We start from the raw sequence: 26,678 nt of genomic DNA, 5'->3' as shown, positions 1-26,678 counted from the left end.
GTTAGTCTGTGTGAATGCCAGCAATGGTGCGGTCACACGGAATTTAACAGTTCAGAATTTTGTGATTACTGAGCGTTTGATGGCAAATAGAGGTGTTTTTAATATAACTGAACAGGCCTACTGTTCAATACAGTCAAACAAGCCTATTGCTGTAATGCAGTATGCTAAAGGACACCTAGTAGATGATCGATCAAATGATGATCGTTCTACAAAAACACTACAAGATCTTGCTGATCCAGCCATGACGTGGGTTCCATCTGCTGGTCAATATCTTAACAGATACTTGATATCGAATGATATCTATTTAATCAGTGAGAGTGACCCTTTCTCCAGTAATGGTGTATACGTGACAGTGCTACCAGAGTGCTTCAATGCTAGTGCTATATTAAATAATGTTACTGCACTTGAGAGTGATGCTAGTAAATGGGGTAGATTTTACTGTGATGATCTCAATGATATATGCGGCTACGGTATTTCTGTTGACATACCACAAGGAGATCATCTCCTAAGACATGCTGATCCAAACTGTGCATTCGGTGCCATCTTTTTTGGTTGGGGAGATCAGAAAGGATATGCCTATCCTGCTGGCTTTGGAATGAGACCTATTGCAGGTATACACTTCAAATAATTGTAAATGTAATTTGTTTATTAATTCAATTTCCCTCTTTCAGAAACTTTTTATACTATTGAGCCTCTCATACCATCAGCCAGGGAGAGTAGTCTGGGTCCAGTGTCTGTTACAGTGTATAAATCTGGTAATGTTTCTGCTGCTAGTTCAGTTGAAATCACTACTATTATGTCTTGTGAGTTTACATATATTCTTGTATTGTATTCACTTTCCTTTTTTTTCTCCTTTCTGCAGCTAGTGCCAATGCAGCAACAAGTAAGATAATAATTTAGTTTTCATTTACTCTCTATATTTCCTTTTTCTTCAGTTGGTACCGATTTGCAAACACAGTCTTTAACTGTTAATTTTGCTGCTGGTCAAACTTCAGCTGTTGCAACTTTCAACTTCATGAATGACAATGATCCAGAACCATTTGAAACATTTTTGGTTGGTTTTGTTGAAGGTCAAGACATTAATATTGGAACACCATCACAAGCTGAGCTGGGAATAATTGATGATGACTGTAAGTGAACTATAAAGCAATGCTTTTGGTATAACTATTATGGCTGTCATTTTTCTTAATAGCTGTCACTATAATGTTTGATCCTGTACCTTACTCTGTCACTGAGGGAGATAGTAATGTAACACTTAATATCACATTTGTGACATCTCAGCCTCTTTTTGGAGCATCCACTATTAGAATAACCAGTATACCAGCTGCTGGAGACACTATTCAAGCTACTGGTTAGTAATTTATTTCAGCTGAATGAGTTCTTGACTTTCTTTTATAGCTGGAGTTGATTATGTGCCTTTCAATCAAATGATCACTCTACCTGCTGGTTCTACAGGTCATTATTATACTACCACCATCCTTTCTAATTCAGAAGCTGAACCACCTGAGCACTTCAGTGCAACTCTAGAGTTTGTTAGTGGAAGCCCACTGATAGTTACTGGATCTAATGCTACTGTAACTATTAATGATGTTGATGGTTAGTGATCTTTATTCTTGTCTCCTATTTATCACTATGTTTTGTTACTTAGTTCCTACAATTAGATTCCGGCCAGTCATGTATACTGCTATAGAGGGTAGGAATGGTCAAGCTGTTAGTGAAACAATAAGAGGTGTTACATCACAGCCTCTATTAGGAGAAACTACAATTCGACTAACTGATGTACCTACTCCTGGAGCTACCAGTCCTGCTACACGTAAATGCTTATAAATATACCCATTGCTTCTACTGCATTACAACAGAATCTATTGTATTATATAATTCTAGCTGACCACATCATTTGATGTGCTCTAAAATATTATTTTATGACACAAAATCTGTGCATTGTCATGAATAATGTTAAAGTTCATTTGAGCCCTCATTTTCTTGCTATAACTTTTTTGACTTTCTATTTTTGAAAAGATGCATACCAATATTGACATTTCTCTCCTTTTGCTGAGCTTATAGTTGGTCATATAGCCCTTGCAAAAGCATAGCCATGCATGCATGTACTTTTTACAATACTTTTACATTCTTTATGAGGTGTCTAATGATTCAGTGAATTATTATACATCATTTCTCTACTTTCTTTTGTCATTTCTTTATAGGAGATGCTGACTATATTGGCTTTACTCGAGATATAGTCCTACCTGTCGGGGCAACGGAGTTTTCTTATAATGTCACAATATTATCAGATGAGTCCGTTGAACAATCTGAAGTGTTTGATGTAGACTTGTCACATTTGAGTGGTTCACCGTTAACAGTAGTTGGACCAGACGCTACTGTCACTATTACTGATTCTAGCTGTGAGACATTAATTAGTTGAAATAGAATTTAACACAATTAATTAAATGACCTGTGATTGTAATGCTAGCCTTCAGGGTTTTCTGGCATATTGCTCATTTCAATATACTAGTAATACAGGGTACTTGTTTCAAAAATGCTACAAGAAAATTCTACATTCTAATAACTTTTTTCTGATACATGATGCATGTTTTATGAGTCTATGACTGTTCTTGTAAATACATGTACATGTACGTACTGTGTACAGTATGCCTTCAAGTTTTTTTGTCTGCAATGCAACATTATAAACTGATTTACTAATAATAATAATAATGATAATCACTTTATTATTAATTTATAATTGTAGTTATAACGTTGATGTTCAGTGCTCCTGATTATTCAGTGCCAGAGAATGATGGAAGAGTTACCCTTAACATCACAGCCTCAGCTCCTGTTACATCAAATACTGTCATTAGTTTGACTTACATTGAGACTAATGGTGGAGCATTAAACGGAAGTAGGTTTTTGAAAATTAAAATTAACGTACTAATATTGATTTAATTATTAGCATACAGTATTATGATGTAGTGAATTTCAAATTGTTTTATATTTTATTTTATTTGTTATAACTGCATCATTTTTTGTCTTGTTCCCATTCCTCTAGTGAATTTGCATAAAAAATACAAATTTGTAATTTTTGCATAAAAATTGCTTTATGTCTATTATAAGATGCACTATCATCATCATCATCATCATCATCATTATTATTATTAATTTATTATTACTATTATTATTATTATTTTATAGGTGATTTTGGCCCTGTTCCTGCCACAGTGACAATCCTAAGTGGGCAGTCCTTGGTTTCATTCACTGTTGATATAACAAATGATGTTCTCCCTGAGCCCACTGAGTCCTTTGATATTAGAATGGCTCTACAGTCTGGCCAATCTATTGTTGTACCTTCAGGAACTGATACTGCTACAGTGACCATTACTGACAGTGACAGTATGTTTATTGTCTTTCTTTGCTAGTTTAAAAAATATTATTAATATTATTTACTGGTGTGCTACATATTTTGATTGCATCTTATTATTATTATTATTATTATTATATTATTATAATGAATATTATTATTATTGTTATCATTATCATTATGCCATATTTCACCTTTCCTTTATTTAGGGAGCTTAATCAGTTATGCTCCAAGAACAGTTTCCAGACGTGAAGAAAACAGCCCAGCTCCACTGACGATAACTGTTGCACCACCATATTTCGAAACGTTTCAGTTTGAGTCTTTCAGTGTCCAGTTCAGTGATCGGAATAGTTTAGCCCAAGGTAAGTTTAAAGAGAAATAAAATCGGAAGATTCTAAAACAACTTTAGATACAGCATGAGAATATACATGTACATCTATGTACTACAAACTACTATTACAATTGTACATATTTTTATTCCAAGCATCACTCGTTTCTATTATTTATATATATATATTTTTTCAATATTCCAATTGCAGCTGGCGTTGATTATATTTCATTCAACGACTCACTGACTGCCGTAAATGGATTGGGTCCTATATCACATTCTGTGGTACTGCTAGATGATGAGATAATGGAACCCGATGAAGATTTTGGCATCAGACTGAACGTGTTGGGTAACGTTAGGGTTGACGTGGCCTCAACTGTCGAATTAGCCAAAGTTATCATTTTGGATACTGATAGTAAGTGAATGATAAGGACATTAGAAATATTGAAATAGTTTTAGTGAAAAGGGAGGAATGATAGAGAGCGTAAACGAGAATGAGTTAGATATTTTTATTTTAAGCTTGTACTTTTGAAAGTTGAAGTTTTTTTCCTAATTATGATATGTGTACATGACTACATGTACATGCATAAATTTTATAATTATTATGATAAATTTAACTTGTTGCTATACTCACTCCTACTCAGGGATCAGTATCGGTTTCCAGAGACCATTATATGTGACTGTTGAACCAGAGACCAGTAACAATCCAGTTGTAATAATTGCTGAAACTAGAGGAACTTCTGCAAGACCATTCTCTGTCAATGTGGAATTCACTGATGATTCTGCCATTGGTAAGAGATCACATGTTTATTATTATTATTATTATTATTACTATTATTATCATCATTGTTATTATTAAAAACAAGTAAAACAAAATATCATTATTATACAGTGTAGGGTGGGTTACAGAAAAATAAGTTAAACCAGGATAGTAGGGTAATGAAAGTAATAGAAGTCATCATCATCATCATCATTATTATTATTATTATTATTATTATTATTATTATTAATCTGATGTTATTATGATCAGGTGGTGGTGAAGATTATGATGAAAGGCACCCCTCAACAATTTCTGCCTCGTTTGAAGCTGGCACTAACAGAAATGCTACCATCAGAGCTAATGTTTTGTCTGATGATATTGATGAGTTTACAGAGCGATTCAATTTGTCACTGGCCTTTGGTACAAATGATCCATTTGTTAACAGAATCGATTTCTTCAGAAAAGACACCATTGTAGAGATCCTTGATAGCGACAGTAAGCAGAAATAAAGGCTAATATGATATTGGTTTGGTTTACAATTTGGTTCATTTTTCAATTAAGTACATGTATGTGATTCTTAGTTCAGCAAGGATAGTTTATGCACATTTCAACAAGTACGTGTACATGTAATCAAGCAAAAAAAAGAATAAAAACTAAAATAAAATTTAAAAAATAGAAAATTGCATACTAAAAATTCATTAATTTTGTTATTATATTTTTTATTTTTTATTTTAGCCGTCACATTCTTTGTTAATACAAGTGTAAGTACTACGTCAGTCCCTGAGGATCAAGATGCCATGATCTGTGTACAGAGGAATGGAAGAACTGATCGCAACTACACAGTGACCATACAACCAAGCCTTATTTCTGGTGGAGCCCAATGTAAGAGAGTATCATTATGACATTTTACTACTAGCATAATGGGGCCACTTTTGTATAGCAACCAATATTTAAAATGTATATTTTTGTTTGGTGGAGGATATTCTTATTTTGCTTGCAGTAGTATATTTTTTGTATGTAAAGCATATGCTATAGGAGTGACTGGTTGAAAATACATGTACAATGTGACTTAAACCTGCACGGTATACAGAATAGATAATGAAAAAACTAATGTTAATGCCAAAAGTAAAATCCACTCAATAAGCTATGTGATATAAATCTGCATTTGACAAATAATAAAACAGATCTAAATTTTATTATCACGATCATCATTGTTATTTTATTTATTTATTCTTTATTCTACAGCATCTGACTTCTCTACTGCTCCGATAATGTTCCTATTCAGGCCGACTGATACCCAGGTATGTCGCTCTGTCCCAGTGGTCGATGATGATATTGCGCTGGAGGGAAACGAGAACTTCTCCGTTAGTGTAACGGGTACATCACCAGGAGTTGATGGAACACCTGAAGAAACAACAACTACCACCACTGCAGTTATTACTATAATTGATAATGATGGTAAGGAATATGCTATGTATCTATCCTTAAACATAAATATGCTTTTGATAGTATAATAATCACATACACATGTATGTACAATGCTGCAGTATGATATTTAATGTGTTATGTATAGCTAGACAATTATGAAGAATCGCTTTCCAAAGGTTTGGAAGTTTGAATTTTTTTGAGCCAAAGGCATTTAATAAGCATAGCAGTTAATAGCAAAGGCTATAGTCCATGGTTTTTTCTCAAAAAATGGCTCCGAAATCACCCCAAATTTTTATTACATTTTCTGATACATATTGATGTCCTTATGCTGTGTAGAAAGTTTGAGTTGATTCTGACTTCAATTTTTTGAGTTACGCCCATTTTAAGAAAACGTCAAAATCCTGAAAAATACCCAAGGCTATTATAGCCCATGGTTTTTTCCAAAAAATGGCTCTGAAATCACCGCAAATTTTTATTACATTTTCTGATACATATTGATGTCCTTATGCTGTGTAAAAAGTTTGAGTTGATTCCAACTTAAATTTTTTGAGTTATGGCCATTTTAAGAAAACGTCAAAATCCTGAAAAATACCCAAGGCTATAGCCCATAGTTTTTTCAAAAAATGGCTCCAAAATCACCCCAAATTTTTATTACATTTTCTGATACATATTAATGTCCTTATGCTGTGTAGAAAGTTTGAGCTGATTCCGACTAGTAGTTTTCAAGTTATGAGCATTTTAAAAACAAAAACTACTGTAGTTCACTTGTCCTAATAATTCTTATCCTATGCAGTTTCTATGGTATTCTTTGAAAGTCCACGTTACACTGGTGAAGAGGGAGAGACTCCTAAAGTATGTCTGAACCTTACTAAACCAATAGCAAGACCAGCAGCAGTATCAGTAACATCAAGTAATGGAGCACCAGGACTTGATCCAGCAGAATGTAAGTTTACCAAGTACATGTACAAATAGTGAAATTTCACATAATTATTGTTACATAAAATTCCAGTGTGTTTGGAGGTGAGTATCAGTAATGTAATACCTGAGTCCCTTGATATCTGCCCTCAGCTTCACCACAAGCAGATATCTCAATACTTATGCACACACTTTCTCTGCTTTATATAGAATAATTCAAATATTGATGGATGTTCATACTACTGTAATAGTTAATGTATCTCTTCTTGTCTTCTATAGCTACTGACTATAGTGGTGTTCCCAGTACAGTAACATTTACCAATACCTCACAGCAGCAGTGCTTTGATGTTAGATACAATGCTGATACAATTTATGAGGCTACAGAAGGTGCCACATTAACTGCTGACCCTGGCACTACTGGTCTGCAGCCTGGAACCCCAATATCAGCAGTACTTGAAATACACGACTCTAATAGTAAGAAAGAGTTATCATATGAGCTTTTTTATTTTTTGTTTTCTCTCTCTCTCTCTCTCTCTCTCTCTCTCTCTCCCCCTCTCTCTCTCTCCCTCCCTTTCTCCATTAGCTCCCACTTTCATTGGTGAAGGTAACATGACTGGTTCTGGTATGAATGTTACTGTACGAGAGAATGAGACTGCTATTGTCTGTGTTAGCCTCTCTGGATCTGAGACTACCTCCACTGAAGTAGCCATTAATCTCACTTTAACCCCAATGCAAAAGCCTGGAGCACCAGACCCAGCAGAACGTAAGTTGCTTTTGTAATAAGGACACCTTATCAATAAGAGTATTACATGTATACACTACTGTGGGAATTTTTTTAATGTCCCAATTGGTACAAACCTATACAAAAGTACCTCTAAAATGAGGATACCTCTGTATTAAGGACAGGTAGTGTGGGTCCAATGGTGTCCTTAATAAAGAGGCTACACTGTACATGTATTAAGGACAGGTAGTGTGGGCCCAATGGTGTCCTTAATAAAGAGGCTATACTGTACATGTATTAAGGACAGGTAGTGTGGACCCAATGGTGTCCTTAATAAAGAGGCTACACTGTACATGTATTAAGGACAGGTAGTGTGGACCCAATGGTGTCCTTAATAAAGAGGCTACACTGTACATGTATTAAGGACAGGTAGTGTGGGCCCAATGGTGTCCTTAATAAAGAGGCTACACTGTACATGTATTAAGGACAGGTAGTGTGGACCCAATGGTGTCCTTAATAAAGAGGCTACACTGTACATGTATTAAGGACAGGTAGTGTGGGCCCAATGGTGTCCTTAATAAAGAAGCTACACTGTACATGTATTAAGGACAGGTAGTGTGGGCCCAATGGTGTCCTTAATAAAGAGGCTACACTGTACATGTATTAAGGACAGGTAGTATAGGCCTAATGGTGTCCTTAATAAAGAGGCTACACTGTACATGTATTAAGGACAGGTAGTGTGGGCCTAATGGTGTCCTTAATAAAGAGGCTACACTGTACATGTATTAAGGACAGGTAGTATAGGCCTAATGGTGTCCTTAATAAAGAGGCTACACTGTGGCTGTACATGTGCATGCATATACCGTGGTTAAACTATTTTATTTTTTGTTGAAATATGACCTAGAAGAGATCATATTTTATATTTATTTTTTGTTGTTGTTGTTTTATAGCTGAGGATTATGTCAGTACACCAAAGACAGTTACAATATCTCCTGGGCAAACGAGAGCCTGTACTCAAATTGAAGTGGTACAGGACACCATTGATAATGAGAATGATGAGCAGTTTTGCGTTAACATAACGTCAGACAATCCTGTGATTAGGTACCAGCCACCAGAGTGTCAAATAATGGTCACCATCATTGACAATATACGTAAGCATTAATAATAATAATAATAATAATAATAATAATAATAATAATAATAATAATAATAATTTTTTTTTTTTTTTTTTTTTCAAAGGATAAATTAATTAATAAATAAAATAAAAAGTGATACTGCCAAATAAAATAATAAAATGTATATATTGCATACAGTGAATAGTCTTCAGTGATTTGAATAGGTCAGTCTCCTTACAGCTGGCAATATAGCACTGAGTGACTCCACTCTTAATAATAATAATAATAATAATAATAATAATAATAATAATAATAATAAACTATAATAATAATAATAATAATAATAATAATAATAATAATAATAATAATAATAATAAACTATAATAATAATAATAATAATAATAATAGTAATATAATGAATAAAAAATGATAACTGTAATTTTAAATTTTTGAGTGGTTTGCTACTAAGGCAAAATCTAAGTTTCATTTCCTGAACTGATGGATTTATGATGTCAATTAAAGCTTACAATTGGTTTTATTAATACTTTGCTATAGGTTGCATCTCATACAGATCTGACATTATGATTGTTCTTGATGAATCTAGAAGTATCACCCCTGAGAGTAATTACATCCTCCTGAAAAATTTCGTGTTAAATTTGACCCGTCAATTTCCTATCAGTGAGACACAGACACACATAGGGCTGGTTCGATTCAGCACAGAGTCAAGAACTCGAGTTATCATTCAACTTACTGAATTTTTTGATGGAGATGCATTGAGAAATAGAATCGACAGCGAGTTAAACCCAAGCGATGATAGACGTGGAGGAGAAACCCGCCACAATCTAGCCATGATGGAAGCTCATGACGAGTTTCATGCAAGAGGTAGAAGTGACGTTCGTCAAGTTATTATGTTGCTCACTGATGGTGAACCCGATCCTTCATCGGCTAGTGCTAGAGAAATATCTGCTGAGATACGTGCTGACGGCATTGATATATATGGGGTCTTCATTGGTAGCGACCAGGATGGAATAAACGAGATTAGAAATATATCTACTCGGGGTAGAGCTTTTCCGGTAAATGATTTCAACGCTTTGACTGATGTCTTGGATGATCTTATTAGAGATGAGTGTGAAAGTAATAATAATAATAATAATAATAATAATAATAATAATAATAATAATAATAATAATAATAGATTATAATTGTGCTTTTGTCTTTCTTTATAATAATAATAATAATAATAATAATAATAACATATTCTCTCTCTTTCTTTCATCAAGGTGTTGCTGTAACGTTTACTACTAGTGATGTAGTTGTTCATGAGAGTGAAGGTCAAGTTAAGGTCTGCATTGAAAAGAGTGCCCAAGCTAGTCAAGATGTCAACCTTACCCTAACTGCAAAACAGCGTAACACACCACCCGTCTTACCTAATGACGCTAGAGGTTCGTATAAGCTTATGTTCCTGCTTCTGTGTACTTTAAGCATGTACGCTGTAGCAACTCATTTTATGTGTCTTTGTAATTCTCTCCTTTTTTTCATTGATTACAGTTGGTTCAGATTTCCCTGCTGACACGCAAAATGTTATATTCCCCCGAAATGCCACAAAGTTGTGCTACAATTTCATTATCGACGATGATAATATCGGTGAACCGAACGAAGTCTTCCAAGTAATGTTGATGATTCTGAGTCCGCCTGAAGTGGCGACTGCACCTGAACCAACGGCCAATATCACCATAATAGATGACGACGGTAAGATCTATTTTTAGAACTTTTTATGCATGTGGTAATGACATCATTATCGTTACTATTAATAGATACATGTATTAATGAATGATACATTTGTGTAAATGTGTGTGCTACTATAAATAAATTGAGTTGCTATTGTTATTTATTTCTATAGTTAACGTGCTTGAGTTTACTTCTAATGATTACTGCATTGAGGAGGACAAAGGCAGTGTAACAGTCTGCGTCACGAAGAGCCGTGTCACAGAGTATAATTTCACCATTGAAATTGACGCCTTTGAGAGCACTCCACAATCAGCTAGAAGTATGCCTAATTATTGTATTAATAAATATTATTTCTTTTCTTTGTTTTCAGATGGTTTGTTTCCATTGGGTGACTTTTTTGGCGGTAAAAGACAACTAACATTCCCCAAGGATAGTTCACAAGTTTGCGCCAGCTATGAAATATTCATTGAGCCAACAGGCTCTGCACCTGAAACCAACGAAACATTTGATGTCTCTTTTACAGCTAGCGGACTACTTGGTGGCAATAGGACTACAGCCACTGGCCGATCCATGGTGACAATTAAAGATTCTGAAACTATAAGTGAGTAAATGACACGTACTTGAGGAGGGTTTTGGGATTTTTTGCATGAGTTAAATAGGTCTTAAATAAGACAAAGTGAATTTTTATAAAATAATTCAGATAAAATAGTGGTAGATTAAAGGCATGGTGAGCAAATCTGAATAAAAGAAAGGGACAAATTACTGTAAACCTATTAATGTTAGCGGCTACTTTATTTAGCGTTTATGCTTAAATGTCAAATTAGCAACTATTAAATTTGGCGTATCATTAAACCTTTCCCACTTTTCTGTTAGCTGCTGCTGTCGTTCCACTGGGTTCTCCTTCCTCTGGTAGTGTTGCCAACCGAGCAGAAGAGAGCCATTTACTAGTATAGTATCAGCAACATTTTGTGATCACGTGACCAGGTGTTTTTATTAGCGAATATTAAATTTAGCGTGTTTAGCCTCTTCGCTAATATCGCTAAAATAAGTAGCACGCTAAAATTTGTAGTTTTACAGTATTGTATTAAGCATGCATGCCCATGTACTGATAGGTGATCAAATTCCACTCTTAACCAAATTAATCAAATTTATTAGTAATTTTAATCAAAAACTGTGTCTAATGTTCATTTTTATAAGAATAAAACAAGAGTTTATAAATTAATATCATTATTTTTCTTCTACCTTTTTGTATACCTAAAGTATTCATTCAACCCCCTATGCCCGGTACTGATGGATTAGACGTCCCAGAGAGCAAGGGAAATGTGACCGTTTGCGTTAGCAGGAACTTCACAACATCATTTGATGTTATGCTAACATTCATTCCAATGATGAGTGCTGCTCAGGACAATACAGGTATAAGAAATGAATAAGAGAAAGAGTGATTGTAACTTTTTTGTTTTTGGCCAAAAATATTTGCAAGAATTACGTGTACATGTGTATAATTATATTTTTATTTGGGATTTTATGCTACAAAATGATGGGTATTGTTATTATAATATTATTTGTGGTAGCTTTATTAGACGCTTCCAATTCGCCAATTATTACTTCTCTGCCAATATTTCAGTGTATGGTATATGTACATGTATGTTTTTGCTATTTTTGTCTTCTATGTTATGATATAATAATAGTGATAATAAATACGGACACAAAATTAAAAAATTTTACTTTCTTAACACATAGCTACCCCTGGGGATGATTTTCCATTGCGTAACAAGACCGTTAACTTTTTTGGAAACATGACGAGAGCATGTGCCACAATAGACATCACTGATGACGATCTCCTGGAGAAGAATGAGACTTTCAGTGTCATGATATTAGTACCTGGTCACTCACCAGAAACATTGACTGCTAATATTACCATTATTGATGATGACAGTAAGTAACTAACGCTTATTATTATTATTATGATGATTATTATTATTATTATTATTATTATTATTATTATTATGATTATTATTATTATTATTATTTTTTCCTTTTTAGCTGCTGACTTAGTCTTTGGTAGTGCTACTTACTATTATACTGAGGATGATGGAACAGGTCGTGTTTGTGTCAATACAACTAAACCACTGAGTGTTAATGCTAATATCAGATTAATCACTACAAGTACTGGCAATCCTGGCGATCCAGCAGCTACTGCAACACGTAAGCAGCAAGGAAAGAGTAATTACTGTAGAAGTGGAATATTTTACTGCCTTTATTATTTAGTTTTAAAATTTTGCTTGTTTTTAATTTTACGGTTTACATGTGAGCTACTATAAATTAATATAGCTATATAACAAAAATTTGCTGCCTTTTAATTTTACTTTTTTTAATTGTAAAATTAAAGTCACCTTACGATATTCTGCTTTTACGGTATTACAGTATAATATCGAGCCTAATTTTATCACCCTTTCCCTCCCTCTCTCTCCCCCTACAGCTAATAGTGACTACACTCCAGTTAATGAGAATAAAACTCTCCATATGGGTCAAACTAGTGTCTGCTATGACATTCCAATAACTAAAGATACTCAGAGAGAGCCTCAAGAATTTTTCTATGGACGCTTTGAACTTGAACCCTCTTCATCAGCCGAATTGCAACGTTGCTTTGGGTCTAGGCTCACCATTAGATCAAGCGAACGTGCTAGAGTTTTCATTAACGACACTTCAGACACAAGTATGGACTAATGATTAATAATGCATACAAAACTTTGATGTTATTTTTGTTAACATTTTTATTGATTGTTTCTTTTTTCTTCCTTTAGTTTGTAGAAATATTGTCTCAGATCTTGTCATACTAATAGATGAGTCTACTAGTATTAATCCTCCTGATTTCGACCTTGAGAAGCAGTTTGCAGCTGATCTAGTAGAGCAGTTCCCAGTTAGCCAAGATGGTACACATGTCTCTGTCATCAGATTTAGTAATATTGAGCGTACACAAGTCATATCTCACCTGGGTGATGTTACTGACACTGCTACACTGCGACAAATCATACTAGCTATCAGTAATAATGACTCTTTCAATGGTAGAGGCACATTTACTCATCACAAAGATGCCATGATGCTAGCTAGACAACAGTTCAATGACAGAGGGAGAGAAGGAGCTAGTAAAGTTGTAGTGTTGATAACAGATGGTGTTCCTAACGATGAGACATCCGGGATTTTAGGAGACAAATCACCACAATCTGCTATTGGTGAGGCAACTGCTGCAAGGAATGAAGGAGTTGATATATTCTGTGTTGGAGTCTTCTTACCCGGTGGTAGTCTAGTGGCAAATGCTAGTAGGGAATTGGATGCTCTTGCTGGAGATCCTGGTAGAGTGAGTCTTGTGGATAATTTTAATGCACTTAACAGCACATTGACTGAGGTGATCACTGGAGAGATATGCGAGGATGGTAAGGAGGCAGTAATAAAACTATTTAATGATGTACTGTGCCTGCATGTCTTCAAGTTATTAGAGAAACTGATGCAAGAATAATAAGCATCATTGCTGTATATGTAGCTAGAAATTTTGTGGCCCAAGCTTTCTGCAAATTTTGCAATACTTAAACTTTTTAAAAATCTATTTTATTAAGTCATAGCAGGTCAAGTTACTTAAGTTATGCATGCATTCACAAAAAGTGATTCTTCATTCTTGCTGGATATTTGCAAAAATTGGGTCATGAGCAGATTTCTAGCTATACTGCATTTGATTATTCCAGTGTTTTTTTGACCATGAGCTATTGTTGGTTATTTTTCTCTTAATTTTTTAGAGTGTAGAAATGTCGTTTCTGATCTTGCTATACTAATAGATGAGTCTACTAGTATTAGTCCTGATGATTTCAACCTTGAGAAGCAGTTTGCAGCTGATCTAGTACAGCAGTTCCCAGTTAGCCAAGATGGTACACATGTCTCTGTCATCAGATTTAGTAATATTGCACGTACACAAGTCATATCTCACCTGGGTGATGTTACTGACACTGCTACACTGCGACAAATCATACTAGCTATCAGTAATAATGACTCTTTCAATGGTAGAGGCACATTTACTCATCACAAAGATGCCATGATACTAGCTAGACAACAGTTCAATGACAGAGGGAGAGAAGGAGCTAGTAAAGTTGTAGTGTTGATAACAGATGGTGTTCCTAACGATGAGACATCCGGGATTTTAGGAGACAAATCACCACAATCTGCTATTGGTGAGGCAACTGCTGCAAGGAATCAAGGAGTTGATATATTCTGTGTTGGAGTCTTCTTACCCGGTGGTAGTCTAGTGGCAAATGCTAGTAGGGAATTGAATGCTCTTGCTGGAGATCCTGGTAGAGTGAGTCTTGTGGATAATTTTAATGCACTTAACAGCACATTGACTAATCTCATCTCTGGAAGAATATGCGCCAATGGTAAGGAGACAATGATAATAATGACACCAGTTATTTCAAGATGCACTATTCTCTGCATGAGCACATATATAGTTGGCCATTGACCAAAAACCCACCATTTTGAACCATTTAATCATTTTCATGCAACCTCAATAGCAAATGGCACATAGCCACTGCCTTTCATGAAAAAATTTGGATTTGCAGACTCCTAAATTACTTATATGTAATTTTATTACAGTTTATTATTATTATTATTATCATCTTTTTTATTTCAGAAACTGGACCTCCACAATGTATCCTGAGGGAGCCACTCGAGGTTGTTCCCTTCCATCCTGCTGGAAATTCAAGTGCTTCCTACAACTTCCGCCAAATGTGCGAGCACATCATCGCCAAGCCTTGCAACAATGACAGCTACGTGATAGTTGGTGACTTCCTTGCAGAGAACTTGACTATGGGACGGGTTGGCATACAGACTAGGGATGGCAGATACGTTATAATTGATGAAGGTTTACGCACTCGTAACTCTACCCCAGCACCAAGCAGTGTGACTATAAGTTCCGAAATGAGTGGAAATGAAATTGTTAAAGTCACTCTTTCGTACAATAATAATGAAGCTGTCATAGTGCGAGATAGAAGCATGATCATGATAAGTATCAGATCCGGTGAGATCTGTGGTCTCTGTGGTGATCTCAACGGTAATCTCTACTCTTCAGACGGAATGAGACTGGATGACGTTATGAATCAAACTAAAGTAAACTCTTTTGCCAGCAGCTGGCAGAGGGCACCTAGTCAACAGATACTGAGAGATGACAGGAGAGAGTGTGGTAAGTACATGCATAATTGTTAGCATTAGTACTGTAGCTCTGAGATTTAGTTGACCTTTGGGCTAATTATTTATTTTAATTAGCACATTGCAACAACAATTGTAATGCATTTTAAAAGTATCTATAGAAAGTTACTAATCTAAACTGAGTAAAATTATCTACATAGTCTAAGAACATTAATATATTCATAAATAATGATAATCCTTTCTTTTTGCTCCATAGCTGTCATCAAGAATGATACCGTGATTGGTGATCCATTATTTGAAGCTGCTTTGTGGGTTGGAAACACCACCTGCCAATACTCGCTCTGTTACGAGATACACGGTTCCTCAGATCAGCACTATAACCTCCTCTCTGACCTCTGTGTCTCTGTCAATGCCTACTATACACCAATGCGCAATCCGGACGACGGAAACATCATCAGTGCCATTGGTATAAGGGCATCAGACGACAACGAACAATGTCACCTCATCAATATTGTCCAGGACCAGACGACCGGATTCTGTGTGACAACGGTTAACAGTGGTGCGCCTCTTGTTGTTGGTGATACTGGTTTCCAGGATGATAGCGTTAGCGTGAGACAGAGGATGGCGACACGTGTTCGTATCGGAGTTCCTAACTGTGAGAGGATCCCTCTGGTCATGTGGGTCACTTGTCAGAACATGAGCGGGGAGCTGATGATGAGGTTTGATATATCTCGTGGTGTCAATCTGCGTCCATCATCTCATGGATTGTTAGGTAAGGAATCAACATGGTATGAGCATCTGAAATCTCTCTCTCCCTTTCTCTCAACACCTCTTCTCAACTGCTGCTAAGTTTCTCCATATAATCTTCATTAATTTATTTATTCATTTATTTATTTATTCATTTATTTATATATTTGTTTATTTATTTATTTATTTACTTTATAGGTCAATTCTATAACATCAGGATGCAAGCTCAGCGCTTCACTGACCAATCAGTGATAAACATGTTGGATCAAAACTACTTTGATATCAACAATCTCTGGGTTATAACAGTCACCCCTCCTACCGGAAACACTCGTAACTTTGTTGCTGAGCTGTATGAGAGGGCCTGGGACAACTCTCGCTCTCCTTGTCTGTATGCAGGAAACTCTCAGGGTGGCCATTCGATAGAGTTTGCCGCTAATTACACTGATTCTGTCATTGAAGGCCACTACACTCACTATAGAGTGAGCGATCGTTTTGATACCCAGTTCCGATATGAGAAATTTGACAGTAGCAGATGCAATTAGTAACACCTACCGCTCTCGTTTGCTAAAAATATAACTGATTGTTGTAGCTTTTAGTGAATATTGTTATTGTTGTTGTTATTATTATTTAGAGATATGCTTGATATTTAGAAACTTTGTTACTATACTTTTGTATCTTTTATAATGCTTTTTGTATCTTTTATACTTGTAGCTGTCAGTCCCATTTATTAATTGTTTCAAGAAAAAATTAAAAAATAATTTGTGATGGTTTTGTAATTATTTTTTTTTTAATTGTTTTAAAATGCTTCAAATAATTATAATAAAATGCAGCTGCAATGTGCTTAATCATTAATTTTTTAAATTTACTACTTATAATGGTCGTAACTCAAAAATTGAAGTCGGAATCAGCTCAAACTTTCTACACAGCATAAAGACATCAATATGTATCAAGAAATGTAATAAAAATTTGGAGTGTTTTTGGAGCCATTTTTTGGAAAAAACCATGGGCTATAGCTTTGGGTAATTTTTCAGAATTTTTAGTGTTTTCTTAAAATGGCCATAACTCAAAAAAATTGAAGTTGCCATAACTCAAAAAATTGAAGTCGAAATCAGCTCAAACTTTCTACACAGCATAAGGACATCAATATGTATCAAAAAATGTAATAAAAATTTGGGGTGTTTTTGGAGCCATTTTTTGGAAAAAACCATAGGCTATAATACAGGGTATTTTTCAGAATTTTGGTGTTTTCTTAAAATGGCCGTAACTCAAAAAATTGAAGTCAAAATCAGCTCAAACTTTCTACATAGCATAAGGACATCAATATGTATCAAAAAATGTAGTAAAAATTTGGGATATTTTTGGAGCCATTTTTTGGAAAAAAAATGATTGACATTCATTGACAATGGCTTTAGCAGGCGCTGGTGGCTTTATGATTGTTTTAAATAAATACTTCTTTAAAAAAATTAAAAAAATAATATTAAAAATATCTAATATTAAATACCGTCTATCTGGAAATTTTTACTGTGATTTAAATTTTACTGAATTAGAATTTTGCAAAAATTAGATTACCCATATAATAACATGCCACATTCAATAATACATGACACAGTCTTATTTAGTAAAAATTAAGTCACAGCGCAATTTTAAACCGCAAAAATTTCCTACCACACTAATTTCCTGATCTACGGTAATAATAATTATCATAACTGAATGGTGACTTGATCTAAATCATCTCTGTGTTCCTTCCACAGTGATTCCATTGCTCTATACAACACATCAGGCATGTGGTCTTTAAGCATGTACGGAGACACATTTATTTCCTTAAAACTACTAGCAGCACTCCAAGTAGCTTCTAACTGCCTCCTTGCAAAAAAGCAGCTTCTCTCTTCAAGTGTATCAACTATGTGAATGATCTTCCCAGGCGGATAGAGGGGAGGGACGCCGGTTGAAGGTTCTTCATCGCTCGAGAAACCCTCATTGGTGAAACTTAAAGGGGCAGAGTCTGAGAGGAGCAAAGGAGAAGAAGGGTTGTCACTTTCGTCGATATTAGTCTCAGCTAATCCACTGCTTGGGTCACTATCCTCTGAAAAAACAATCTCCCTACCGCAACAGACCCCGAGGGTTTCCAAAAAACCCTCAAACAAAATCCGATGCTTGGGTTTCTTGGAAGATTCGAGTACCTCTATAATGCGGCGAGTGAACTGATGAGCTGTGTTCACATTCAAACGACAGACCAGATCTTGTCCTAGCGTAACTGAAGTGACAAAAGACTGCGTGTAAATAGCTGCTTCTGCATTTAATAAAGACCCAGTGGGAGAGAAACAAAAGCAGCGTAAGTCCGGGTACGATTTTTTTAATAAAATACTTAATATACACGCTACTCCTGAGCCCAGTGAATGACCAGATAGTACTAATCTGTATCGCGGGACCTTCTCAAAAGCAGATTCTAACACTTGGTCATTATCCAAGTACTCCTTTATCCACAGTGCAGTGTTGTACATCCCACGATGGACGGCAAACTCCGACCAACCGGGTAACTGGAGTGGATGGGTAGTGGCCGTGAGGTCTGTCATGACGTCTTGAAGGGAGAGCGTACCTCGTATTGCAACAACAACGCTCTCTCGCTCGTGGTCCAAGCAAACGACAAATGGCGTTCGGTAGAGGTCGTTTTCAAAACGAGCATAAATAATGTCAGCTTGATTGATGCCAGTCATAGCTAGGAAGCCAGCATAGCCACAGTAGCAGCTGTTGTCCTTGTGTATGTTCTTATGGACTTGCTTACGGGAGGAACAACAACAGCAGCGACAAAGTTGAGCGTGAGATAAAACCTCACAAAAACCACAAGTTGGATTCATGAATATGTGTATAGACCATGTGTACGTACCTAATGCAAAATTAAGATAATGCAAGGCATCTGAAAATAATTTCTTGTCCTCAGGATCTGTGAAATTGAATGCTACGGATGTCAAGTCACGAGTGTCCAAAGTGATTAAGTTTTTCTCGTGCACCAAATGTCTCTTTTGCAGGAGGAGAATCCCGGCGGCAATATCGGAGAGGACTAGATTAGAATCGTGAAACAAATGAGCAAATATGTTAGCAACTTCTTTGTAGGCGGTTTGATGAGACTCATCGCTGCTACTAAGACAGAAAATCAGTTTGAGTCTGTCCTCCCAAACTGATCTAGTTCTATTCAATAAAGACCCACTCCTGCTACGCTGGATGCCTTCTTCTTCTCTTGTCTCTCTGCTACCGACTTTACTCGAATAGAGATGACATGGATCAAGGTATATCGCCACAGATATGAGAACTGTTAGGAAAATCAACCAAGTGACGGCTACCACGACCCTAGCGACGATGACCGCCGTCCCTAACGTGGGACACTGGTCCACGTCAATGTTAAGCTCTTCGGGTCGAACGGCCATGACTGTTTTCATCAGTAGTATAATTATTTCGAAAGCGAATATAATGAGGCGGGCATGGAGAAGATGGGGGACGAATCTTCTTGGGCGATTGTTTCTTATCGTTCCTCTTGAGCTCGCGATCACTATGGCAACCTCTAGCACGAGTACACAAGTTGTCATGGCGATGGAGGCGTAAGCGACAGAGGCAAATGACGGAGACTGTCCACAGGACAGGGCACTGTGATAGAAACCAATACCAAAAATCTGAGGATTAAAAAAAAACAAAAAATAACTTATTATGCTGCTTATATTGTAGTCCAATTTGATTATTATTATTCTATAAAAGCTATGCCACGTCTTAGCTTAGATTTGCAGTACAATATTTTAGCTTTGAGCATTAAAAATACTATCACATCAAGATTTGGGGATGAGTGAGGTTTTACCTGTATTATGAGCCATATCGACCTAATTCCGACTAGAACACTCCCAGGAATGACCAAATCATCGCTAGCAAACTCCCAGCGCCTTCCACAAGCTCGTAAAGGAGGCATTATCAGTTAGGTTTATCAGTTTAAAAACTTCCACATAGTGATTGTTTTTTACTAGAAATTGAATATCAAGTGTTGATCACGCCCACTTCCTGTCAGTGAGTCAGGACACACCCACGCACTATTAATTGACAAATTAAAATTAATAATGAAAATTAAATCAGCATGTACAGTAGGAATGAAAATAACATTATTATTATTAGTTTGACGGGCAGAATGAGTTTTTGAATCTAGAAAATTTAAAATCAGTAGCTAGGAGACCCGGCACTAAATAATCAATATAGGAACCCTCAATAACACTGTCAGAGGGTCCGGGAATATCTTTCAATTTTCCCCCCTGGGAGCTGCCCACGTAGAGGCACGGCCTAAAAGATCGATCCCAACTTCGTTGGTAGAGCTCTCCTATGAACTGACGACTGGTTCCTCCAACTGGACTAACTTGAATGGTATAGAGCTGAGTTTGATCAAAGTCCTCCAGCAATGATTGCGTTAACTGTATAGTGTATGGGGCTATAGTGATGGGTGTGTTCCAAAATTGACCTGTGAAGGAATAAAGATAAAGAGAGGAATTAATTAAGAGAGAAAAAGAAGAGACAGAATCATATGAAATGGCGGAGAGAGTATAGAGAGGAGAATAAGGAAAAAGGAAAGATCAAAAGGCCATTACAAAATAACATACATGAATACACAAAAATCCTCCCACATTTATGCAACATTAATTTCATTTTAAAAACAAATTATTAATTTTACTCCTACTACTGTCTACATGCAGCAATTTTGGGATGACAGACATAAGAAAAAATACTTTTAAAACATTTTAAAGTTTGTAATTTACTAATTTCTCAGTTTTCTCATATTTCATACCTAAAAGTCCATGTGAAGTTTGTCTCAGATTGGCACCTCTACTAATCACAAAATCGATCATCCTCTGACCGTCAACAAGTCCACACTTAACCCACATGACCACGCCCTCTTTCTCGCAATTTGCAGCACTAACAAGTACACGCCCACCGTCTGTCGTCATGACGACGCCTGCCCCCTCATCATAACGAGTTCTCGAAACGCCATTGACTGTCAAAGAACAGCTACTATCACTTTCATGAGAAATGCTCACACTGATACAGGATCCGTTATTATCAACAGTCTTGATGCCAATAGCTCCAATCACGTTTCCATCAGTCGGATGATTCATGGGTACATAAAGGGCGGAGACTGAGAGACAACGGTCCGATACTAGGTTAAACGTGTCACCACGTTGACCGAGTATTTCGTAACAGAGATACCTACTGGGCGAGCTGTGGGAAAAGGGAGGGAGGGGGAGACGAAAGAGTGGATCAGCAGTTATACTGTCGTTAACTAATAGGCCTAAACAATGATAAAAATTTAAAAAAAAAGATTTGACCCATTAAGATCTTTAATACACAATACTACACACTACTGTTATATTAAAGTACATTCACAGTATGTTTCATTACATGCACATCTTTTGAATTTTGCATCTATTATACAGTAGACTCACATGTACTGAATTAGTATAATTATACTCATTAAATCTACTGAGACTTAAAATGTTCAATAACAATAGTATATTGAACAAGACATAGAGTAACAGAAGACAAGCAAAAAGTATCCCAAGTGGTAACTATATATACAGCTGAAAGTCCCTTGATATACACATGTAAAGTAGCACAATTCCTTACCACATTCTGGTTTCACATCTCCACTAGTAGACAATCTCTCTTGAGGATTAACAACCCAACTCTGTACAAAATCATCCACCATCCTTCCTCCAACTGTGCTACCATTCAATACTAGCCTATCCACTCCATTACTCAGGTATAGGGTACCATTTAAAGAGCCACACAATCCGCAGGTGGTTTCGCCTCCGCCCAGATCAGTGACAGTTAGGACGATACCATTAGTCTCATTAATGTGTACATTAATTAATAAACCTGTCTCGTTTAATAATATATTAACGTCAGTTCTTGATATATTAACAATGAGATCTATAGTTCTATACTCAACGAGGCCTATGCCCAAACGGATCGGGTCTCCAAGGTTCTCTGATATTAAAGAAAGGTTTTTAAATATGACGATGGTTTTATCGGTCACTTGAAAACCAATCTTATCCAGATCACTATCATCGTATACGGCAGTGAGGAGGTAAGGAGAGGTAAGGCCACACCTTTTGAGGACAATATGTTCACAGCTGCTTCGATAACGATACGACAGATCAGGTGAAGGAAAAGGATAGACAATTGAAGAAGACTGAATAGTGCAAATGGAAGAAACTAAAAAATAATAAAAAGAAACAAAACGATAGTTTAAAAAGTCAAAATTAATGCAAGTAGCAAGTTGATTTATAGTTTAAATTTCTACACAGACCAGCATACTAAAACACAGGCCAGCATACTAAAACACAGGCCAGCATAAATTTAATGAAAATATATAAAACAAATGTATTGAAGTGGTCATATATGTACATTACAATATCTAATAATTTATTTAAGAATGTAAAACATTAAAGCTCCACTTGTCACCAAACCCTGACATACATGTACAAGTACATGTACAAGTTGATCGACAATATATCATTCATTAATAGTTATTGCTGGTTATTAAAGTACCTTCTCTATCATCATCAATAATAGTGATATTCAATGGACTGCCAATAAAACTAAGTCTTCTTTCTGCTGTTGTTGTGAATACAGTGAATGTCTCTGGTCCTTCTACTAGTTCATCATTGATGATACGGATCCGGACATCTTTTTTTCTTTCATTAGGCAACTTCTCTATCGTTTGAAACCCATCTCTATAATCTCCATCTTTCAAAAATAAACAGAAAATAAAATATACAATTACTAGGAAAGGTTAAAGTATTCAGAAAGTTTGAGCTGATTTTGATAAGTTATAGCTTTTACAATGACAATGCTTTTTCCGACAAATGGCTCCAAAATCACCCCCCCCCTATTTTTATTAATTTTTCTTCTACATATTGATGCCCTTATGCTATGTAGAAAGTTTAAGCCATTTCCAACAATTTTTTTCAAGTTACAAGTTTTTATGATTTTAATTTTTATTATAACTATTATAGGATCATGCTAGGGTTTTACTGTAGTTGATTAAGCTAAAAGCATACATGTACATGTACATGCACAAACACTTTTAAACTATAGCCTATACCTTCCACTTACTAGTTGTATTGATGTCAACTACAATCACATTAAAGAATATCGACTTCTCAAATTCACCAGGAAACTCATAGCTGACTATAACATCTTCGTATTCATTGAAACGTGTGTTAGCACCACTGGTGATGAAAAATAATGTACCTACATGTAGAACAATGATATTATTATTATTATTATCATTAAGAGAGAGAAAGGGAGAGAGAGAGGAGAGAGTGACTAACTGCTAGTGTCCTCAATGTATACAACAGCTCTTGACCTATTAACTACTAGAGAACTTGAGTTACTAGTCAAAGAAACTGTAAAGCTTTCTCTATTCTCCAGAGCTTGGTCCAGTGTTAAAGTAATGGGAACAATCACTTGATTGTTTGTTAAACTCAGTGCCCTCGATACTGGTATGTAGTCAAAACCAGCTGCAGGAAAGAGAGAGAGAGAGGGGGGGGGGGGAAGGAGGCAGTGAAAATGTTGAGAAAAGAAAGAGACAAAAAACTATATAAACTAAATGAATGAATAAATCGAAGTACATTTGTCTTATACAATATATTTCATGAATATCGACACATACATTGTACATGTACATGTATATCTACTATCATAGCAATTTATGTGGCCCAAAACTTTGAATTTTGCAGATTTTAGTTTCAGAAAATTTCTACTTTCCAATACCAGATTTCCTCGTACAATTCATTTCCATGGATTTTCAAAAATCTCAAAAATTTTGAGCCACAAAACCTTCTCATAAAGTATCGAAACAAAAAAATCTAGAATATAATAAAATAAATAAAAATTTTGTCAACACCTCTGGCAGTTCCATTATTTATTGTCATGAAAAATGGTTGAAGGCTGAGTTCACTCAACCCAAAGACATCAACATAGACATTGACAACACTATCACTCTCATTAGCACTGTACGATGAAGAATTGAAAGACACAGTCAAGACTAAAAAAATAAAAAAAACACAAAATTAAAAACTGGCTTTAGTCATGCTAGCTTATTGAAAGCTTAATTTTATCAATTTTAGCATTTTAGCAAACTATAATAATAATATTCATTAACATCTCTTGCTAGTAGATTGTATGTTCAAGTTGCTTACCATCATCATCTCTGATGTTAATTCTAGTTGAATTTCTATTGATAATAATTCCACTCAGTGACAGACGTGATGAAATACTAACAACAAAAGACTCAATTTGCTCCTCTACAATATCATCATCATTAATAATGACGGGGAATGAAGCAATGGGTGAGCTTGATGAGAAGTCTACTCGTTCCAAAATAATAATGTAATCACTGACAGCTAGAAAAAAGAGAGAGAAATTGTATACTCATTACAGTATGTACTAGAAAAATGTAAAATATTAAGAGCTCTAAACCTTACATACATGGACATGCAAACAAAAATAATAATTCACATGTACATTTGTAGTATGGTGCGTGGGCGGATCAAAGGCGCCGCCAGTGCTACAACTTCCAATAACCGCACGGTAGGAAAATGTAGCACTGTGTGGAATATGTAGTACTGTGCAGTATAATATGTATGGGCTTTCCTGTTAACCACAAGCTTTGATAGAGGCAAATCACAGCCACAGCTACATACACTAGACATGTAATAATAATAATAGTGATAAATGAGATCTGATCGTTTTGTCCTGGCCACCTGTGCGACTTTTGAAATTTCATTTGATCCGCCCACGCACCACTACAAACCAATCAAAGCACTGTTGATTCGTAGATTATGGAAATTATTGCACTCGGGACGGTCTCGACAAAAATGTAGCACTCGGCTTCGCCTCGTGCTACATTTTCCTCTCGACCGCCCCTCGTGCAATAATTTCCATAACCTACTCTCAACAGTGCTTTAACTAATACGTAATTATATACATGTACATGTATGTAATCAAGTGTACATAATACTAAAGAGAGTATCGAACGGCCCTATACAAGTTGCTGCATGAGGGCGTATTTGCTCAAAGTCACAATCCGCATACTCCAGTATACTTTATCAATGAATATAGTTATCGCGTAGACATTAAGTTGCCATTGTCACGAGTTGGCAAGTGCTTGGGGCACAAACTCCTGGATACTAGCAGCACTGCCTTTGTAGTTCATCTTTCCAGCCTTTTTTCAAGTTCCTTTCTTGTATTGGAAGAGATTGCCAAGTTTTTAAAAGCTAAGGGCCAGATAATGTTGCCACATGGTTGATCACGTGATATGGTAAGTATACTGGAGTATGCGGATTGTGACTTTGAGCAAATACGCCCTCATGCAGCAGTCTTCTATAGGGCCGTTCGATACTCTCTTTATACATTATATACTCTTGCTAATATCTATGCTAATATCTATGGTGGGGCTTTCATAGTATTTTCTCAAATTGAAATTCCGTGTCATCTCCGTGCACTAATAGATCTAAAAATTAGTCTTCCCCCGCAAAACTGGGGTCTGCAGCTGGGCGTGGCTATTTGGGTGTGGTTTGTTTATTTCAAGCAAGCTCTTGTTTCTTCTCTTTTTTAGTCCAAATGCACCTCCAGTTGTTCCTACAATGAGAATAACAAAGCAGATAATACTAAAAAAACTAGTCTTCCTTCTCTCCTAATCTCCTCCAGTTGCTCCATAAGACTGTACCATTTCCTCTTGAAATAATAATAATAGAAAGACTGTCATACCTGGACCTATCATCAATGAGAATACGTAAGAACAACTATGAGGAACAAAGAGAGACTTTATAATGATGATGATCATTAATAATAAGATAATGGTACAATTAGCCTCAGCCTGAGCTAGTTACTGCTTGATTGTCATACTTGATTGTGGAGGGATTAGCAGTTGTAAAGTGAAGGAGTCTTCATGGTTGTACTGGAGTAACAGTGTAGCTGTTAGGATAAGGACAATATTAGAATCATTGTATAAAGAAGATAATGGTGGTTGGTCTGTTACTGTGAGACATGTAGAACATGTTAAATCATATGCACCTCATGTTGATCATATTGTAATTGATATTGAATGTAGACCTTTTAAAACACTTTAAAGGAAATTATAATCAACATTAAGTCATCATTGCCACTAGATGATTGATGACCCTGACTATATTCATATCTTTCCTGTGAATGACGTTGGCGATTTATAATGATATTCATTGGGATACCGTAAATGAAAAATTAATTAAAATTTTTTCAGGCCGCCATTGTGGAGGTATACTATCATTAGCTACAATGGACCGACAGGCTAAGAATTTCAATTCTACTTCTCCACGTCACTC

The 26,678-nt window shown here is 35.9% G+C and overlaps 3 protein-coding genes across 3 annotated transcripts in view; 1 reads left to right on the top strand and 2 right to left on the bottom strand.

Annotated features, from left to right (window-relative positions):
* The first annotated feature begins 7 nt into the window (after window positions 1-7).
* Window positions 8-17,042, top strand: LOC100641243 (uncharacterized). Its single transcript, XM_019993611.1, has 34 exons — window positions 8-611; window positions 672-803; window positions 863-883; window positions 936-1,130; window positions 1,193-1,351; window positions 1,399-1,596; window positions 1,649-1,813; window positions 2,205-2,402; window positions 2,747-2,896; window positions 3,187-3,384; window positions 3,562-3,714; window positions 3,892-4,095; window positions 4,325-4,471; window positions 4,711-4,935; window positions 5,176-5,322; window positions 5,686-5,898; window positions 6,662-6,811; window positions 7,063-7,257; window positions 7,367-7,546; window positions 8,455-8,655; window positions 9,175-9,753; window positions 9,900-10,061; window positions 10,168-10,368; window positions 10,520-10,666; window positions 10,718-10,948; window positions 11,608-11,760; window positions 12,088-12,282; window positions 12,391-12,552; window positions 12,827-13,063; window positions 13,152-13,781; window positions 14,139-14,768; window positions 15,023-15,571; window positions 15,794-16,309; window positions 16,483-17,042. The coding sequence occupies exons 1-34, from the start codon at window positions 80-82 to the stop codon at window positions 16,824-16,826; spliced, it is 8,499 nt and encodes a 2,832-aa protein (XP_019849170.1). The 5' UTR covers window positions 8-79; the 3' UTR covers window positions 16,827-17,042.
* An 801-nt stretch (window positions 17,043-17,843) lies between these two features.
* On the bottom strand, window positions 17,844-20,328 carry LOC100641116 (sn1-specific diacylglycerol lipase beta-like). Its single transcript, XM_003384430.2, has 2 exons — window positions 20,129-20,328; window positions 17,844-19,949 (listed from the first exon to the last, which is right to left on the bottom strand). The coding sequence occupies exons 1-2, from the start codon at window positions 20,234-20,236 to the stop codon at window positions 17,985-17,987; spliced, it is 2,073 nt and encodes a 690-aa protein (XP_003384478.1). The 5' UTR covers window positions 20,237-20,328; the 3' UTR covers window positions 17,844-17,984.
* A 43-nt stretch (window positions 20,329-20,371) lies between these two features.
* The window catches only part of LOC100640989 (uncharacterized), a 13,396-nt gene continuing 7,089 nt past the window's right edge, over window positions 20,372-26,678 (bottom strand). Inside the window, exons 11-18 of the mRNA XM_019993580.1 lie at window positions 24,516-24,719; window positions 24,221-24,361; window positions 23,646-23,834; window positions 23,428-23,565; window positions 22,861-23,058; window positions 21,934-22,524; window positions 21,098-21,598; window positions 20,372-20,773 (exon numbers count right to left, since the gene is read on the bottom strand). Of these exons, the coding sequence (XP_019849139.1) occupies window positions 20,433-20,773; window positions 21,098-21,598; window positions 21,934-22,524; window positions 22,861-23,058; window positions 23,428-23,565; window positions 23,646-23,834; window positions 24,221-24,361; window positions 24,516-24,719 (2,303 nt within the window). The 3' untranslated portion in view covers window positions 20,372-20,432. The remainder of the gene's footprint in view (window positions 20,774-21,097; window positions 21,599-21,933; window positions 22,525-22,860; window positions 23,059-23,427; window positions 23,566-23,645; window positions 23,835-24,220; window positions 24,362-24,515; window positions 24,720-26,678) is intronic.

This window comes from Amphimedon queenslandica, unplaced genomic scaffold (assembly GCF_000090795.2).
Source record: "Amphimedon queenslandica unplaced genomic scaffold, v1.1 AMPQUscaffold_13491, whole genome shotgun sequence".
Classification (NCBI taxonomy): domain Eukaryota; kingdom Metazoa; phylum Porifera; class Demospongiae; order Haplosclerida; family Niphatidae; genus Amphimedon; species Amphimedon queenslandica.
This window is presented reverse-complemented; position numbering and strand designations above follow the sequence as displayed.